Genomic DNA, 17,272 nt, shown 5'->3' on the forward strand with positions numbered 1-17,272 from the left:
TTGTAACTCCCCCCAAAGTATGTCTTCTTCTTGAGACTTCCCAGGTCACAATGCAATGTAGTCACATGACAGAGTCACATGACACTTCCACTTCTAACAGATGCTCATCACCCTTCATGCACCTTGACACCCTACACTCGTTCCTTCCCTCGATCTTCTGATTGTTCTACCAATCATGAACACTCCTCCCCACTCCCTTCTTGGAATACATTTTTACACGATGACTCAGATGGCACTGCCTGGCATTGGCTTCCTCTCGTGCCTCTTTCCAGCTAGAAATAATGTTATATATGCACCTCTGCCCACCCTGCCCTGGCATTTCTCACTGTGCAACTCACCTTTAAGTCTATAGAAATGCCTTATCATCTGACAGTAAGCTCCTTCTAGTTACTGAACTAAGCCTTTCCATTCTGTCACAGTTCTGACATAGTGTTCATGATATGAATGAATGAACAAATGAATGAATGAATGAGATGGGTGGCTTGCTTCAGATGATTCTTCACCAGGGAGGGAGTATCCTGAACAGAACATATTCATGTTAATACTAAAGTTAATTACAGACCTATAAACGCAGTTGAAACCTTTGGAGTGATTGATACTGCTCTGACTGATAAAAAAAGAATCCATTTATATAGCAGATTATTCAGTTGGTTTTTCATAAGCACTGATATGTTTATAATTTAATAACTGATGTCCATGTTCATAAATTGTGCTCTTAAAATGTTTGAAACTGCTCCTCAGTGAGTTTGAACTTGGCATTAAGGCCAGCAGAACTAAAATAATGACGTGTCTGACTTCTCTTCTTACTATCTTTGTTTCCTGTTTATCCATTTTGTCATTACCCTTCCAACTCATTTTTATCTTTATTTTTATCTTATTAAGTGAAAAAGATTTGGTGAAACAGGCAAAGACCTTAAACAGTGCAGCAAATAAACTGATCCCAAAACATCATTAGACATTTTGCAGTTGGTCACCTCACGAGTCCGATGTTACAGACTAATTATAAAAGGAAGAAACCTGAAATTCCTGCATTTAAGCTCTGATTCCATATAAAATATCACCAAAAGTTGACCTTGAATTTGTTGGACTTAAAAAAAACCAAACTAGGTGGCTATATAGGTTGGGTTTTGTTGCTGTGGTTGCTGCTGTTATTTCCCTCCTGCCCCCTGCCCCCGAGTTAGACATTTTGGTATGGATTCCTCATTAAATACCAAATAAACTTTGAGAAACATTTCTGAGTTGAACAATAAATCAAAAGACCACTTTTAGGAAGCCTGGGGAACGGAAGCACTGTATTTGTGTGCTTGTTAGGGATCGTACTCCATAGGTGTGCCTCCGTCGGCACCAGTGACCCTGTTCTCTGTAGTGTAATGGCGTACAGGTGTCACCTCGTGACCCAGAACTCTTCTAAAGTAGCTCTGTCTCTTAGGCCATGACCCCTTTTCTCTTGCCTTCTGTAGGTTTGTTTAATCAATCCCCAGCCCAAGATAAGTATTTAGTATTTCATTACAGTTCTGTTCTCAGTAACCAAGATTGCTTGCGATTTATTTTTGCCTTAGTGATGTTGGACAAGAAGAAAAACAGCATCCTTACATTTCTTTAAAGTACTTAGAAACAAAGTAGTAATTAGGTAGCTCTTAACATCACAGCGTGGAAGCTTGAGAGACCCCTCTTCACACTGGCATCTTCTACCTCTGCCCTTCTCTGTTATCCTACTTACTACTTAGGTAGCTCAGAGAGAACATTAATACAAATACGATGTTCACATCTGCCCTGCATTTCCTGCTGGAATTCATGAGGCCACATGTAGTCTTGAGTGGCAACTTCCTGCCTGTTGTCTTCACCTGGAATGCTTGCCCAAGAGCTTCGGTCACTTTCTCTGTAATGAGAATTTTCTAAAGGTTCTGGGAAACTAATCTAGTTACTTAAAAACAAAAACCAAATGAGAAATAAATAATATACTAGCATTATAGTTTAATATCAAAATAAAGATCCTCAATAGCCATGAGCAATACTGGCAGGGCCTTTTCTAAGTGACCACAGATCTAACCCTTTCTAGGCTCTACATTGTAAATAATTCTATAAATACTTTGATTTAAAAAAAAACAACTATTTTTGATTTGGGGAGACAGGCTTTTATATACACGAGCCTTTACTCCATCCAGCACAATGCCCAGGGTTTTGTTCCATGTTTTCTGTCTCTCCTTCTGGCATGCTATGTAGCATAGCCTGTGCTAAGAGAGAGGCAAAGATAATCCCTTTGCTTCCAGCTCTTCAAAATCTTTACCTTCTTGGCAAACCAGAATTAAGAGTAAACAGAGTTCATGTGTTTCTATAGGTCCTCAAAAGGCCTGTGTTGGAGCCAACTTCCTGGAGGCTCCTGTGACCCTGAACTCTTTATTTCTTACAATGTTGCACCTGTATAAATAAAGCGCCTACTGCATTCTGTGGTTCATCAGCCTTTAACGGTGATGAATCAGTCGCCTTTTACTTGAGCATCTAAAAAGAATAATCAAATCAATAAAAGTTAGACTAAACATAGCATCCCTCTAAATTCTATTCTAGAAAGCCTCAAATATTTCACCTTCTAAAACATGATTCTTTATAGGTGCAAAGTTATAAGACATTTAGAAGAAAGCATCCATTAGAACTTCCAGAGAACATGGTCAGGAGTCTTAGGAACCCCAAGCTGAGCTGTCTGCTTGGTCACCTGGTAGGAAAGGAAAGAGTCAGCCAGGTGCTCAGAGTGTGTCATTGCGGAAGGTGGAGCCTGGGGATGACTGTAATACTCCCCTGTGAGAGGGAGCTGCTCCGCGTGCGCTCCAGCCGTATGTAGAAGACAGAGTGTGAGGAAAGAGAGACAGGGGTTCCGACATCAGTTACTCTGTACTCGAGGGCGGCTCTGGGTATGGATTTCCAAAAGTGATGTCTTGTTGTTGATCCTCTGATGGCTGTAAACTGTAGAACTAGAATAAAAACAATAGAAAACCAGCTTCTCCTCTGCCTGCTTCACCTTCATCTTGTTTTTCTTTAGAATTTGTTTCTTCTCCATCTTTCCCCTTCATAATTTCTTCCTGTGTCCTGCATTTTTTCCCCTCTGTCTCACCATACCTTCCTCCTTGGGTTGTTTTATTTTGTGTTTGTGAACTTAGTCTTCCTCCCCACCATGGCTTTTGTTTTTTATCACAAGTTCATGTGGCTCACATCCAGATTGCGCCAGGCTGAGCGAGGCCGCCAGTCTGCTGAGCTGGACAACCGGCTCTTCAAACAGGACTTCGGAGACAAGATCAACAGTCTGCAGCTGGAAGTGGAGGCACTCACCAGGCAGCGGTGAGCAGGGGCAGCTTGGCCAGCCGTGTGCTGTGGTGGTACTGCAGACGTAAATGGCAAGGGGGGAGTCAGGCCTTGAGCCATCTTGGCTTGGTCTTCCAGTGTCCCTTATGCACAGTAGGAACTCAGAAAGCTTCACAGATCTGAACAGTTCCAAAATCCACTCAGCATCCCATGATTCATTAGGAACTGACCGCTGGACCTGGTGATACAGGCTTAAAATGTCAGCTGAGACAGGAGGAGCCCAAAGCCTCTTGTCTTCAAAAACTGAATTAAAAAGAGAATTAGAGACCAACTTCCCAAATACGTAGTAGCTAATGTCTGATGCAATGTTAATGGTAATGGCTAATGTCTTCTACATTCCGACAGCGGGTGTGGACTTTTCAGAACACTTCACACAGTCATGTTCCTAACGTCTTAACATCAGTCCTGCTAATAGGTTATGTCATTGCCCCTACTTTCAGGTAGAATGACAGCTTAGCAGGGTTCAGTGTGTCTCAGTTCACACTAGTAAGCTAGTAAATGGCTACACTATCCCTTTAAAAACCTCTTTCTCTTCCTAAACCCTAAGTGCTCTCTTGGGCCATCTCTCAAGTCATGGCCGACTGCAAGTCAAGTATGGCTGTGCACCTCGAAGCTGCCAGGACCCCAGTGGGCTTGGGCATGAGCTGTGTGGAACTGCATACATGACTATGGAGAGCGGCCAAATAATAGGAGAGATGTAATGTCTCCCCTTTCCTGTGATGTCTTACTAAAAACTCAGAAATGCTCTTCTTCGCTTGTAGTCAGTATGTTTTCACCCAGGAAACTGCAGCTTTTCATTAGGAATTACGTAAAGGAGCTGACCGACTTGACCAGGGAGCTCCTCCCATGCATTCTGAATTGCCAGAGGAGTTAGCGGTTTCACGTGTCACGTATCGTTAGTCTCACTGTGCTCTGCTGTCTCACGGCTCAGCTGTCCGTGTGTTTGTTTCTGGGAACTTTCTCAGGCATTAAAACTCAATTAATTGCTGAACTAAGGTTTGGCATTCTTTAGAGTATATAAATACAGAAATCAAAATTTTCATCCTTTTCCTCTCCCACCAAACCAGGACTCAGCTGGAGTTAGAACTGAAACAAGAAAAGGAGAGGAAGTCACAACCCAGGGGCACCCCAGGGAAGGGGACGCAGAGGCCGGAGCCGCGCATGGTAACGTGTGTTCTCTGCTCACTTGCTTTACTCCACCTACATCTGATGAGCTAGCGTGATGGGTCAGCGGGTCTTTCACAGCCCACATGCTTAGCTGCTGTGGTCTACACTATGCGGACAGCAAAGCGGCTGCTTGGAGTGGAGGAAAACAAAATCCTGAGCTCTCCTCTCAAATGATCTTGCTCAGTTTGGAAAAGTGACTCTTTTCCTTTGATGTTTAGTAAAACTATTCTGTTATCATAATAAACATGTATTTCTTGCAGTCCCAATACATGTATAATATGGTATAACTATCCCTCCTAGGCCGTAGTCCTTCTGACAGGGTCTCCTCGGGTCTTGACTTGGTTCTTGGGGCCTTTCCATGTCATGTGGATTGCAGTATGAATTGAATATATGCAAGAAGGTCCTTTGGGAAAGAGAAGAAACTAGAATTACAGAAGGGACTGTCATGCAGAGTGGTTAAAAAACAGAGTGGAACTTTACACACAGCAGTCTTGATGGTCTCTAGCACCGCAGGGGTGAGCAGCCACAATTCTACAAGATCGTCTGTGGGACCAGCCTCTGGAAATGGTTCAGGGTAAAAAGCACGAGACACTTCTAGTCAGAGGAGCAAGTGCCTTTGTGTGCATTAACACATACGACAGCGTGGGGAATCTTTTGTAATTTCTAGAGAACAAGCTGCTATCTTGCTGCAGTACAAATGAATGATGAACAGAAAGTAGTTACACAGTACACGTTAACGGGTTGAAATGTGCAGACCCCCCCATGCCGCGTGCTCGTCACTACTTAGTTGAATGCATGGAAATCTGAAGGGCGAAAGGAAGTCTGCCTGTCTGGCTTTACTTTCCCAAGCACGCTGTAAGGTTCTCAGTCTTGATGTTGCTATGACTTCTCTTCCCTGATACTTGACTGCTCTAACTATGAACTTGGTAGACTTTTCAAAGTAGGCGAGTGGTAGTTCATATCACAGAAGTTGACCTAAAACCTGCCCAAGCTGCCTTTCCACCCCGGGCCCATTGCTCTTCCACCAAGAAACTCACTTGAGTGCAGGCTGGAGACCTTGGCAGTGGGGCAGCTACCTGAGTGTTCTGAGGATCATACAGCTAGTTGGATAAGCTGTGCTGGGCTTGCAAAGCCAAGACAGAGATACTTCTCCAAAGAACCAAGTTACCTTGAGCCCACTAAAGAGGCCACTCCTTTGGATTTTATTTGAATTTCAGAAAATAAAAAAATGTTCAGGAAATATCTACTTCTAGACTGTATCAAAATGATTTAGTAACTACTTGGTGTAGAGTAGAAGGAAACTGCTTTGAAAGTTAAGTCCTTCCTCTAAAACAGAAAGGGAGGAAAGGGGCGGGAAGAAGAGGCAAAGAAAGCGCCTCTTTCTTCTCAAGCCAGAGACATGGAAGAAGCTTGTGATGTCATCACAGTTTAGAGTCCTGAATAATTAATGATTGAGCTATTTTCTCTTGGCAGGATGGGAAGCACAGAATTCAAGAGGAATATGTGAAACTAAAGCAGCCGCTGGAAGAAGGCCAGAGGTATTTGGAATGCCCGTATGGAATGCTGTTACGCTATTAAGTCATGTCGGAGTGGTGGGAAAGGGAGCTCTGGATAGAGGGACACTGAGTTGTGAAGTAGAAGGCAGTTAAAGGGAAACAACACACATCCCAGCTGGATCATGGGGGAGGGGGCAGTCAGCCTGTCCTTGGATTCTTCTATGATTAACCCCTTAAATGAGCACTTAAGGACATTATATCAGTTGACTGTAATACCTCACACCTATAGTTCCAGCAGGAGGAAATGGAAATGAATCCAGCGCCAACACGGGCTATACTCTGTCAAATTACGTGCATAAATTTCTATTGAATTGGGATCTAAAGAACATGAAGCTTTATAGTTCTTACGTTGGCAAGTGAACATTAGTGATTGTTTCCACTCACCTGTGTGAGATAAATACCCTCATTCCCTTATGTCTTATTTTTTCTTCACCTTAAGAGTCTCAACTTGCCTTCCTTCCTGTTTCCTAACTTTCATCTGATCTGCTCACTGTGAAAAGCACAGGCGCTGGATGAGGTGGCACACGCCTCTAATCGCAGCACTTGGGAGGCAGAGGCAGGTGGAGCTCTGTGAGCTTGAAACCAGCCTGTTCTATAGAGCGTATTCCAGTACAGCCATGGCTATACAGAAAAACCCTGTCTTGGGGGTAGAAAAAAAAAGCATAGGTTTGTTGGGTGGTAGAGCTAGCCTGATCTACAGAGGACAGCCAGGGATACACAAAGAAACCCTGTCTCAAGAAAAAAGAAAAAAGAAAAGCATAGGCTCTGACTTTTTAACAGTAACTTTACCGTGTTAGAGGAAAAACGTTATATAATTCGACTACACAGCAAAGGAGGTCCAACTATATAGCATTCTAGAAAAGTAAAACCAGGAAAGTCACGGTTTGCCGGGAGTGGGCCAAGGGTGAGGAAGTGGATCACAGCGAGTGTTCTGGGCAGATGCCACAGTCCCATGTGCTGCAGCACTGCTGGGCAGTGACACTGCTCTGTGTGCCACAGCCACGTATGCTGCAACACTGCTGGTGCATGGAACTGGAGTAGACTTCTGGGGGCTTCGGTTGGGTTGGTTTTTTTGAGACAGGTTTTCTCTATGTAACCCTGACTATCCTACAACTCACTGTGTAGACCAGGCTGGCCTCAAACTCAGAGATTTGTCTGCCTGGAATTAAAGGCGTGTGCTGCTGCCACTGCCACCTCCACCACTGCCCAGCTTGACTCTTCACTTACCGACTGTGGGTGGTGGAGAGTCAGCAAGCACATCAGTATTATAGATTCCACCGTGGAGTGTGTGCGGACCATTCAGGACATGGGGTACAAGAACATATAGGAAGTCTGGACTTTTCATCAGTTTTGCTGTGAACTTCAAATTGCCCTTAAAAAAAAAAAAATACCTAAGAGTACTTTTAAGGGACAGCACCGTAAAATGGTTTGAGAGAACAGCAGGCTGTCTACTTAGGGCACCTATCCTTCAGGGATCTCGTAGTGTATGGTTGGTCTTTCCAGAGCAAAGCTGCTGGAAACGTAAGCCACACAGCCCAGTGATGACTGTAAGCCAGACCGCACTTAGTCTTTAGTACCCCTTCCTTGCCTCCAAGGTCAGAATGATCCCAAAACTCTTTAATTTTACTCCCAGTGAACATGGCTTAATCTAGGACTAAGTGCTAGTCCATCTAATACAATAGATCTGCAGATGCACCAAGAAAGGAAAGGCTGTAAAATTAACTTTCCAGGGCCTTTCCAGCTAAATCAGACATTTACTCATAGAATCAGGATGTCCATTAAATGTCAGGTTCTGACCTGGGCTCTGCAGCTTAGGACATGGGTTTCACATGCATTCTTTCCTTTCAGGTTTAATTAGCATTACAAAAATGTACTCACCAAGTCCCTCCTTTGCAGCTGAGAAGACTGAGGAGCAGAGGCTGGGTGACTTACAGGTCACCTGTGTCTGCCATGCCTGGTGTGATGGTGGTTGTTTGGTTTTTGAGGCAGGGTCTCTCTACATAGCCATGGCTGTTTGAGCACTTACAGTGCAGAACGAGGTGGGTTCAGCCCATAGAGATCACCTGCTTCTGCCTCTTGTGTGCTGGAATTAAAGGTGTATACCACCACCACTCCTAGCTCCTGGTTTGTATTTTTTTAATTCCTTTATCTCTGTGACATTGTGGTAGCCTCTGGGACCTGTCTCAGCCAGAACTGTGAGCACAGAATACAGGAATGTTAATGGAATATTTAGGGCCTTGGTCACCATAATCTAGTCCTCTCAGCTGAAGATTACATGACCCATAGTAACTGGGCAGCATTTTTACTGAATAGGATTTGGCTTTTTGCTACTCCTCTGAAGAAAGAGTTCAACCTGTTTGAAAAGGATTTTTATATACATCTCATGACAATCTGATTCATTTATTTCCTGGAATAGTTTCTTAAAGCTTCCATTTTAAGAGTATTTGAGGAAAGAAGACAAATACATAGCATATGACAATGAATAGAGTCCCATAATGTCGGAGATAGTAAAGCTTTAAAAATATACGGTTACTGAGCCATTGATGTTTTACATGTTATAAGACAAATGGCGGCTGGGCGGTGGTGGCGCACGCCTTTAATCCCAGCACTTGGGAGGCAGAGGCAGACGGATTTCTGAGTTCGAGGGCAGCCTGGTCTACAGAGTGAGTTCCAGGACAGCCAGGACTACACAGAGAAACCCTGTCGCAAAAAAACAAACAAACAAAAAAAGACAAATGGCATTTCCTAGGGTGTAAAAAGGAAAGATAAAATATAACTCCATATTTATTTGTGAATCACAACTGTAATGTCTATCAAGGATCAGATAAAGTCTAGTAAAAGATCTAACTAAAATGTCTAGAATCTTGGAGGCCAGTTAATACTTATGCTGTTCCCAGCAATGTACAAGGACAGAGGCATTGCTTGTTTAAATGTATCAAGGACATCCAGTAATGTAATACATGCTACCCTTTTTATTTCTCTGTTCTAGGCTGCTAACTCCCCCTGTAGAGGAACAGGTAAGAAAGACTCCTGTTTTAAAATGTCTTGTACCCAATTACAAAGTTAGTGTGCCATGGCTAGCCAGTAAACAAGGTATAGTGGGAGGAAGTCAAAGGGACACAGCCCTCTGTGTAGTATCTTAATAATCTAACATACACTCTTGAGTATTCGGAAACATTTGTTTGATATGTTGAAAAACAAAAATACTATTTTCTGGGTGGTAAAAATAAAAGAGAAAGATGCAAACTGTAACAGATTTGTAAATGGACACCCTCACATGATTGGAGGCTCATGGTGGAGTTCAGAGCACTCGGCTTAGGAGACTGACTGAGCCCACAATGAGTCTCATTTCCCACGAGAGGTCACCTCTGATGAACTGGCACTAATACCATTCACTGCCCTCTCATTTTCCCTTAACTAAAACAGACGGAAAAGGTTTGGGGGTTTTGGGGGTTTTGTCACTTTAAAAGGTTTTTGTTGTTGTTGTTGCTTTATTTTATATGTATGGGTGTGCCCATATGTATGGGTATGCCTGTGTGTCCATGTACCATATGCATGCTTGGTGCCCACAGAGACCAGAAGGTATCAGAATCCCTAGAACTGGGATTATAGACAGTTGTAAACTGCCATGTGGGTGCTGGGAATCAAACCTTGGTCAGTGCACCTAACAGCTGAGCATTTTCTCCAGCCCCTTTTGATCACTTTTGAACTTTTAAAAAAATTTTAACCTAGAGAAACAATTGTAAAACACCTTGAAAATACAATATGGCAACCCCATGAGACAGACATATCTGGGTCACTTCTTCACCTTGTAAGATTTAAAAGGAAGCCAGTGTTTTCATGCTCACTGAGGTAATGGAGGAGGCCAGGAATGCTTGCATTTTCTTGTTATAAAGTTCAGAGTAAGGTAATGGGATAGGTCATTGTTTCTTCCCAGTCAGTGTATAGTCTGATTTTAGAAGCTAGAAGTGTTACAACGTGTTTCTGTTCCATGGGCTCGGGAGGTAACTGGCTTACTGTGTCTTAGGGTCAGCCCTCACTCTCTGAAAAGCCACAGGTGTGTCAGCTGTGCCAGGAAGATGACAACCTTACAGAGGTGAGTGGTCCCTTCACAGAGATGGCCTGCACCTCCAGCTCCATGCCAAGAGTAAACAGGAGTGAGCTGTTTATTATGGTGCCAGGAAGGGGCTAGGAAACACCAAGGGGGTGAGCATTTGTCAGACACTTATTCTTTAAAAGAAATGCAAATAAGTACATACATAACTTGAAACAAATAAGGAAATACTGATTTATAAAGTACAGTAATTGTTGAGCACATAATTTTGTCATTTTGTTTTTACTTTTTATTATAACTGAGAGAGTGGATGGTTCAGGAGGGAGGGATACCCACATGCCATGGTGGTCATTTGGAGGTCAGAGGACAACTATCAGAGTCTTCTCCTCTCCAACCATGGGTTCCAGGCCCTCAGTTTTTCACATTAAGCACTTTTACCTGAAGAGCCATCTCAGTGGACCCTTAGTTTGGTCTTGAGCCCTGGTCTCCTGTGTGGTCCAGATGGCCTGGGACTGGCTGTATAGCTCGAACCAATATCAAACTTGTGCTCTTTCTGTCTGTGCCTCAAGTACTGATGTTGCACCGTGCACCACAGGCCTGGCCTAAGTTTTTGTTTTGTGTTGATGGACTCCAGCCCCTGGTGTACACTAGGCAAACACTTTACACTGAGCCACATCCCAGCCCAATGCCCCAGTGCATCATCACCTTCCATGTGCTGATGAGGATGGGAGTCCTAGTGTTTGGCCCATTCCTTCCCGGCTGGGCTGCTGTATGTTGGGAGAGGGGAGAGGGGAGACAGGAGAGGGGAGAGGGGAGGGGAGGAGCTCTCCCACTAGGCCCCTGTCCATGTCAGAGTAGGTAAAGTGGCAGACTAGATCAGAAAGAACAAATGTCCTTGATGGCTGAGACTGGCACTTGTTAACAGCAGTCTGGGCAAATATGATGCCCAGAGATGCTCAAGGTGTTATGTTCAAAGGAATATTACAAACAAGTACTTGAAGAATTACAAGAAATGTTCCCAAATTCTGGATTACATCATGCTGAATCTTAACAGAATTACAGTATGCTCTAGAAGATTAGCAGAACCATGTAGCAACTGAACATGGTTGAAAATTCATAAATGTTCCAAAACAGAAGAAAGTTGGCAGGAGTTATTCTCTGAAGCCTTTTATGCAGAGCTGCTGGGGGACTCTGTTGCAGGTGCCCTGATGGCACTTCTGTAGCAACACATTGCTTGGTTGCTGGAGGTTCAGAATGTTTATGGAGACTAGCTTCCCTAGAAACAGAGGCAGGAAGCAACACAGAAGTGCTTGTGGAGCACCAGAGAAAAGCATTAAGCTTCTCAGTGCTCTTGGAACTGAGTTGATCTTAAACATATTTTAAGACTCGGCTCCTCCAAACATTGCTAGCTCACTACCTTATTTAGAGTTTCAGTATGGTCAGATATTTGCTGGAATTTAGAATTAACCCGACCCAAAAGTAGGGATCAAAAGTATGACGTGTACTCCAGAGACTGAACTCTCTGTTGTCTTTTGATTCTGGGACACCCATGCTACTTCCTTTCAATCCAATAGCTGGCCTGATGCTCCTGTGTGACCTGTTGAGGGCCACTTGGCACACAGCAGCCATTCCATACTTGATTGTGCATCAAGCAGCTCCTGATTTGACCCTTTCTGTCCTTAGCCTGTCCTTGTGATCCTCTCCTAATCTTACCCTCTTGCAGCACACGTGTAAGAACTGCAGAGGAACCTTCTGTAATGCCTGCACAACAAATGAACTGCCTCTTCCTTCCAGCATCAAGCCTGAGCGAGTGTGCAATCCGTGTCACAAGCAGCTGATAGAGCAGTATTCCACCAGCCCATCCTAAGATTGGAGGCCAAGACCAGGCCAGAGTGTTTATGCTGGGCCTCGCACGCGTCAGGCGCAAGGCACCATGGAACCCAGTCCTTAGAGCCAATCGTAGTTGGTAGGAAAGCAGGTCGGTGTCCGCAGGGAAGGCAGAGCTTCGAGCTGCTGTGACCTTTGCTCATCTTCTCCAATGAGTGTGTAAATAAATAAATGCTGAGCCTTGCCCTTTAACACCTAAACAAGCCCATTTGGGAGAACTTAGAAGGTATCTTTGGGCACTTTCATTTTCATTAAGTGATGAAGCTGGGCTGTAGCTGAGTGGGGAAGCGCTCCCGAGCCAGCTGAGGCCCCTGTCTACCTCAGCACCACTGCCAACACAAAAGCAGCCTTACACAGGCATTCTGAGGGGCAGCCTGAGCCGTAAGGGAGGTAGACTAACAGGCGCTGCTCCAGTACTGCTGACAGTATCCTCTCAGTTCTCAGGACCTACCTCTTTACCAAACTGTGAACCCAACCTCAGGGAAAGGAATCAAGAGTAATATAAATTCTGAATGTATTGATAACAATATTGTAATGCATTATAACTTCAGAACCAGATTTTTTTTGTAGTACCTATAAGAGTTTTCTTTATGTGAACAAGAACATCGGTTGCTTCCCACACCACATGGCTCCAGAAGTAAGTATGTGCACTCTTCAGAATCCCTCCCACAGAGTAAGCCGAGTCACAACGGACAGTAAGACATTCACAGACAGGGTTTGTCTTGTAAGTGGAAGATGAAAGTAAAGCTAAGCCAGGTGCATACAGCGTCACCTCTGATTTGTTAATGCCTGAGGACAGTTAACACAGCACTCACTAAACTGATTATTTGATGACAGATCAGAAGCCTCAGGGAGGGGTCTTGGAAAGGACAATATTCAAACATCTCTTTGTGAAAAACCCTTGCAGAAAAGTGGGGGTACCCTGAATAAAAGATGGAAAGAAATGGTTTACTTGCAATGATTATGTTGTATAGTTGTATATCTGGATTGTCTGATTCCAATTCAGACTTGGGAAAACATGATTCTATTCAGGTTTGGAATTCTGGGGTAAAAATGATGACAAATCCTATCTCCTGAAAAGGGTTAAAACCTGGGAAAGGTATTATTATTTCAGAAGTCTGACCTGCTGGTGAAGCTGAAGTTTAAGAGTTAAAGTTAGGGGAAATAAAATTAGTGATTCTAACCTGTTGTGTTGGTTGTCTTTTCTCTTTGAAAAAAAAAATGTAAAAATGTTTTTACGTGAATGAGTTCTGCCTCTATGCATTTGTGCCTCATGTCCACGCAGTGCCCATGCAGACCAGAGGAGGGCGCGAGCTGCCCTGGAACCAGAGTCGGAGACAGCTGCGAGCAGCCCCTGGATGCTGGGGACCAAACCCCAGTCCAGAGCCAGTGCTCTAAACCTCCGAGCCTCCATCCTTTTCTTTTTTTGCAAAATATTTTTTTAATCCTGTGTTCATACTGGTCTTGGTCACCTATAGGAGCTAGCAGTTTTAGGCACAATATATGAGGGGCAAAATTATCAAAAGTTCTAGTGAATTTGAAGTTAGGTAGCTGCTGCATAGCACAAAGTAGGAGGAAGAGTAAATACTGAGTGTGGTCACTTTGTCTTTGTATGCAGCCCCGAAGGTTTGTGGGTGTAATTTAATACCCCCATCCCAAAAATAAATAGGTAATTATCCCTAGGGAATCTTCCTTAAAAACTGCTTCCTAACGTTTAACAACAGCATCAACCAAGTGAAAGTGAGATTAACTAGAGGCAGGAACTTACCCAGTACAAGCTACAGGATCTGCCACATGAAATTAGAAGATGACATGTGTTCGTAAACTAGAACACATCACCACCAAAACACTGCAGGAGCCAGGGCCAACCTCTAAAGCCTAAGGCAGAGGAATCACAAATTCAGGGCCTGACCTGCATAGGAAGAGCCTTTAAAAAAAAAAAGAATCCATCAAATCCAAGTTTTCTGCAGAAATGAGGGGAAAAAACTTCACTAAAATTACTATTTCAAGGAACTCCCTAGTCAACTCAAAAAAGTATTAATTCAGAGGTCACCTAATTGATTTCAGTGCTTAGAACTACAGTAACCAAGTCAAAATGACGGTGCCATAGAGCATAGACAGCCTAGAAATAAACCTTTAAATACAGGGCCACACAGCTCTGAGAAGGGTGCCCAAGGCACTCATCACAAGTGTTGGGGAAAACTGGGCTCTCGTACCACAGAGGAACGGCAGCTGACCAAAGCCTAAGTGGAAGATCTAAACTCTAGAGGAAGAGCTTCATGATGCTGGATTTAGTGAGGTTCTAGCTATGACACAGATAGACAAGCAACTGAAGAAAATAAAAGCCGGCAGAAAGCCACATGGTTGAGCATGTGGTTGCATGCCTATCATCGCAGCCGTTGAGGTGAAGGCAGACGATCAAGTGCCGGTCCAGGAGAGTGAACAGGCACACCCCAGAACAGAAAATGTCTGAGTGTGCAGGCTAGGTTTATGTCAGTGTGACACATGCTGTAGTCATGTGAGAGGAGGGATTGAGAAAATGCCCCATAAGATTGGTCTGTGGGGCATTTTCTGTGACTGATGCAGGAGGCCCAACCCACTGTGCATGGTGTCACCCCTGGGCTTGTGGTCCTGAGTGCTCTAAGAAAGGTTGAACAAGCCCGTGAGCAGCAATTCTCCACGGCCATGTAGCCAAGATCTTGCTGCTGCTGTAGCTTCTCCTCCACCTCTTCCTTCCTCCTCTCTCCTCCACCCCCCTCCCAGGGTTTTTTCATGTAGCCCTGCCTGGCTCTCTAAAGGGATGTACCACCACCACACCCTGTGATCACAAGCTCTTTGAAGTTTGCCTGAAGGCTTCAAATTATGATTGCTATCCCTATCTATCTGCTGTGTTGGAGATGACCTAATTAACCTTAGGCAGAATTTCTCTCTGGTAACAGTTGTAAGGCTCGCTCTGGAGACCCTGACTCCAACCATATCCCAGAGTTTATGCTGCTCATACTTCATGCCTCGCCACCAAGTGTCTTTGGAATTGCTTCATTAAGATGCCCTGATGATGGGCCTGAGAGATGGGTCAGCGGTTAAGAGAACTGACTGCTCTTCCAGAGGTCCTGAGTTCAATTCCCAGCAGCCCAGATGGTGGCTCACAACCATCTGTAATGAGATCTGAAGCCCTCTTCTGATGTGTCTGAAGACAGTGACAGTATACTCACATAAAATAAATATAAATAAATCTTTTAAAAAATGCCCTGATGAAGATGATACAAAATACAGAAACAAAAGAGAGCAATAGAAGATTTCAGTCATTGTCCGTGGTAGTGATGGCACACACCTGAAATTCTAGCACTCAGAAGCTAAAGGCAGAATGACAACAGCTGAAAACAGCTCAGTAAGATCCTTCACAAAAACAACATTCACCACAAAGATGCATTCTGCTGACTATCACAGAACAAATAAAGCATAAGGTGTTATTAAAGACCAAACTCAGCTGGGCAGTAGTAGTGAACGCCTTTAATCCCAGCACTCGAGGCAGAAGCAGGTAGATCTCTTGAGTTCACAGCTAGCCTGGTCAGCAAGAAAAACCCTGTACTAAAAAACCAAAAAAAGGGGAAAAAAAAGATCAAACTCCAATAAACATAAAAAATAACTAGGTAACCAGAAAACTCAGTACAGTACACAGATGATATTAGACTTGTCTTCAAAGAAAAATCAGCAGATGGAAAAACCTATGGAGACCGTGGCAGCATGCATGTGGCCTGCACAAATCTAAGCCAGATGGGGTCCAAATGCCGACAGTGGAAATAGATATCCCTAACCTGGAAACTCTCCAACTGACCACTGCTTTGTAAGAGAAACATTATCATCCAACAGCCTCACTCTGTTGCCGCACTTAAGGGAGCCCCACCCCCGCCCATGCTCAGCAATAGATGGCCAACACTAAACAAACTCAATGGTGGTTTTGAAGTTTTGTTTTGGCTTTTTGTTTGCTTGCTTTGTAATCTCACCTTTTCTCCCCTTACAGATCTTTTGCTTATAAAGTAGTCTCCAATTTTGCTTTGATAGGTTTTCTATGTTGGTGAATGTGGGTCTCAGTGTCTGTATGTTTCTTGTGCATTTTCATTAGATCTTTTGTGTTTTCTGTTCTGGTGGAGAAATAGAATCTGAGAGAGGGCAAACTGTAATCAGGATGTACTATATGAAAAACATTTTCAATAAACAAAATTAGTAAGTAAACATGTTTGGGAAATGGCCCAGTGAAGTGCATGCCCCACCCCCACCCCAAAACAAGGGGAACCCCAGCAGCCATTTAAAACATCTGGTTGGACTAAGTGTGCCAATACACACCTCTAGTTCTAGCACTAGGAAAACAGCCAGGAGCATCCTGGGAACTTGTCAGCCAGTCTAGCAACCAGGCACTTCTAGGCTCAGTGGGAGAAACTTTCAAAAATGTTGGAAGCCAGGCAGTGGTGGCAAATGCCTTTCATCTCAGCTCTCAGCACTTAGCAGGCAGAGGAAGGTGGATCTCAAGTCTGAGGCCAGCCTGGTCTACAAGAGTCCCAGGACAGCCAGAGCTACATAGAGAAACCCTGTCTCACCAAAAAGAAAAAAAAAAAGTAAGGTTGGTATCAAAAAAGATCTTTGGCCTACAGGCTCTCGAACACACACAAAAGACAAGGAAAATGGGATGACACTTTGGAAAAAGGTATGCCAACATTTACTAAAATTCAAGATAATCAGTCTTATACCTGAGACAGTCTATCTAATCACAAAGGGAATTAAAGTGAAGATGCACCAAGCGGCTTACTCAGTGTATTTGTAGCAACTTTATTCCACCAACTGCCCACGTAACAAGTGAAAGGAAAGCCCAGCACGTCACACTGTGGGACTCTACAGCAGGATCCACACTGAGTGGGCTGCATTAAGTTCTAGAATAAGCAAAAGCAATGTATGAGCCAGCCATCCAGCTGCACCTCAGTGCTTGACTGGTACACACATGCAACAGCTGACGAGGAAAAAGAAATGTGCGCAGCTCCTGACACTGACAGCACCATAACCAAACCCTCCAAAGGTGTCACTAACATGCCCCACCCACCTGAAAATTCTCCAAGAGTATTAATTAACATGAATGCTGGGAAGTTAAAGAATCAATTAGGTACAGCGCACTTGGAGAACAGCTGGAGGTTGGACCAACCTAATAGGATACGGCAAAGTGTTTCTTATAGCAGCCCAGTATGAGAACAGAGCATCCTGGCAG

At 43.9% G+C, this 17,272-nt stretch overlaps 1 protein-coding gene across 6 annotated transcripts in view; it reads left to right on the forward strand.

Moving 5' to 3' along the window:
* The window catches only part of Rufy3 (RUN and FYVE domain containing 3), a 77,290-nt gene extending 64,089 nt beyond the window's left edge, over positions 1 to 13,201 (forward strand). For 3 of the 6 annotated variants that reach the window (XM_028752578.1, XM_028752579.1, XM_028752580.1), the window contains exons 13-18: positions 3,211 to 3,330; positions 4,422 to 4,518; positions 5,995 to 6,059; positions 9,067 to 9,094; positions 10,105 to 10,173; positions 11,855 to 13,201. In XM_028752578.1, coding sequence (XP_028608411.1) covers positions 3,211 to 3,330; positions 4,422 to 4,518; positions 5,995 to 6,059; positions 9,067 to 9,094; positions 10,105 to 10,173; positions 11,855 to 11,998 — 523 coding nt within the window. In that variant the 3' untranslated portion in view covers positions 11,999 to 13,201. Of the gene's footprint in view, positions 1 to 882; positions 2,107 to 3,190; positions 3,331 to 4,421; positions 4,519 to 5,994; positions 6,060 to 9,066; positions 9,095 to 10,104; positions 10,174 to 11,854 lie in introns of those variants that run through there. The other 3 variants (XM_028752581.1, XM_028752582.1, XR_003709390.1) reach the window with 2 other exon arrangements.
* The last annotated feature ends 4,071 nt before the right edge of the window (positions 13,202 to 17,272 follow it).

The sequence above is a fragment of the Grammomys surdaster genome, unplaced genomic scaffold, assembly GCF_004785775.1.
Source record: "Grammomys surdaster isolate TR1022 unplaced genomic scaffold, NIH_TR_1.0 125928, whole genome shotgun sequence".
In the NCBI taxonomy this organism is placed as follows: domain Eukaryota; kingdom Metazoa; phylum Chordata; class Mammalia; order Rodentia; family Muridae; genus Grammomys; species Grammomys surdaster.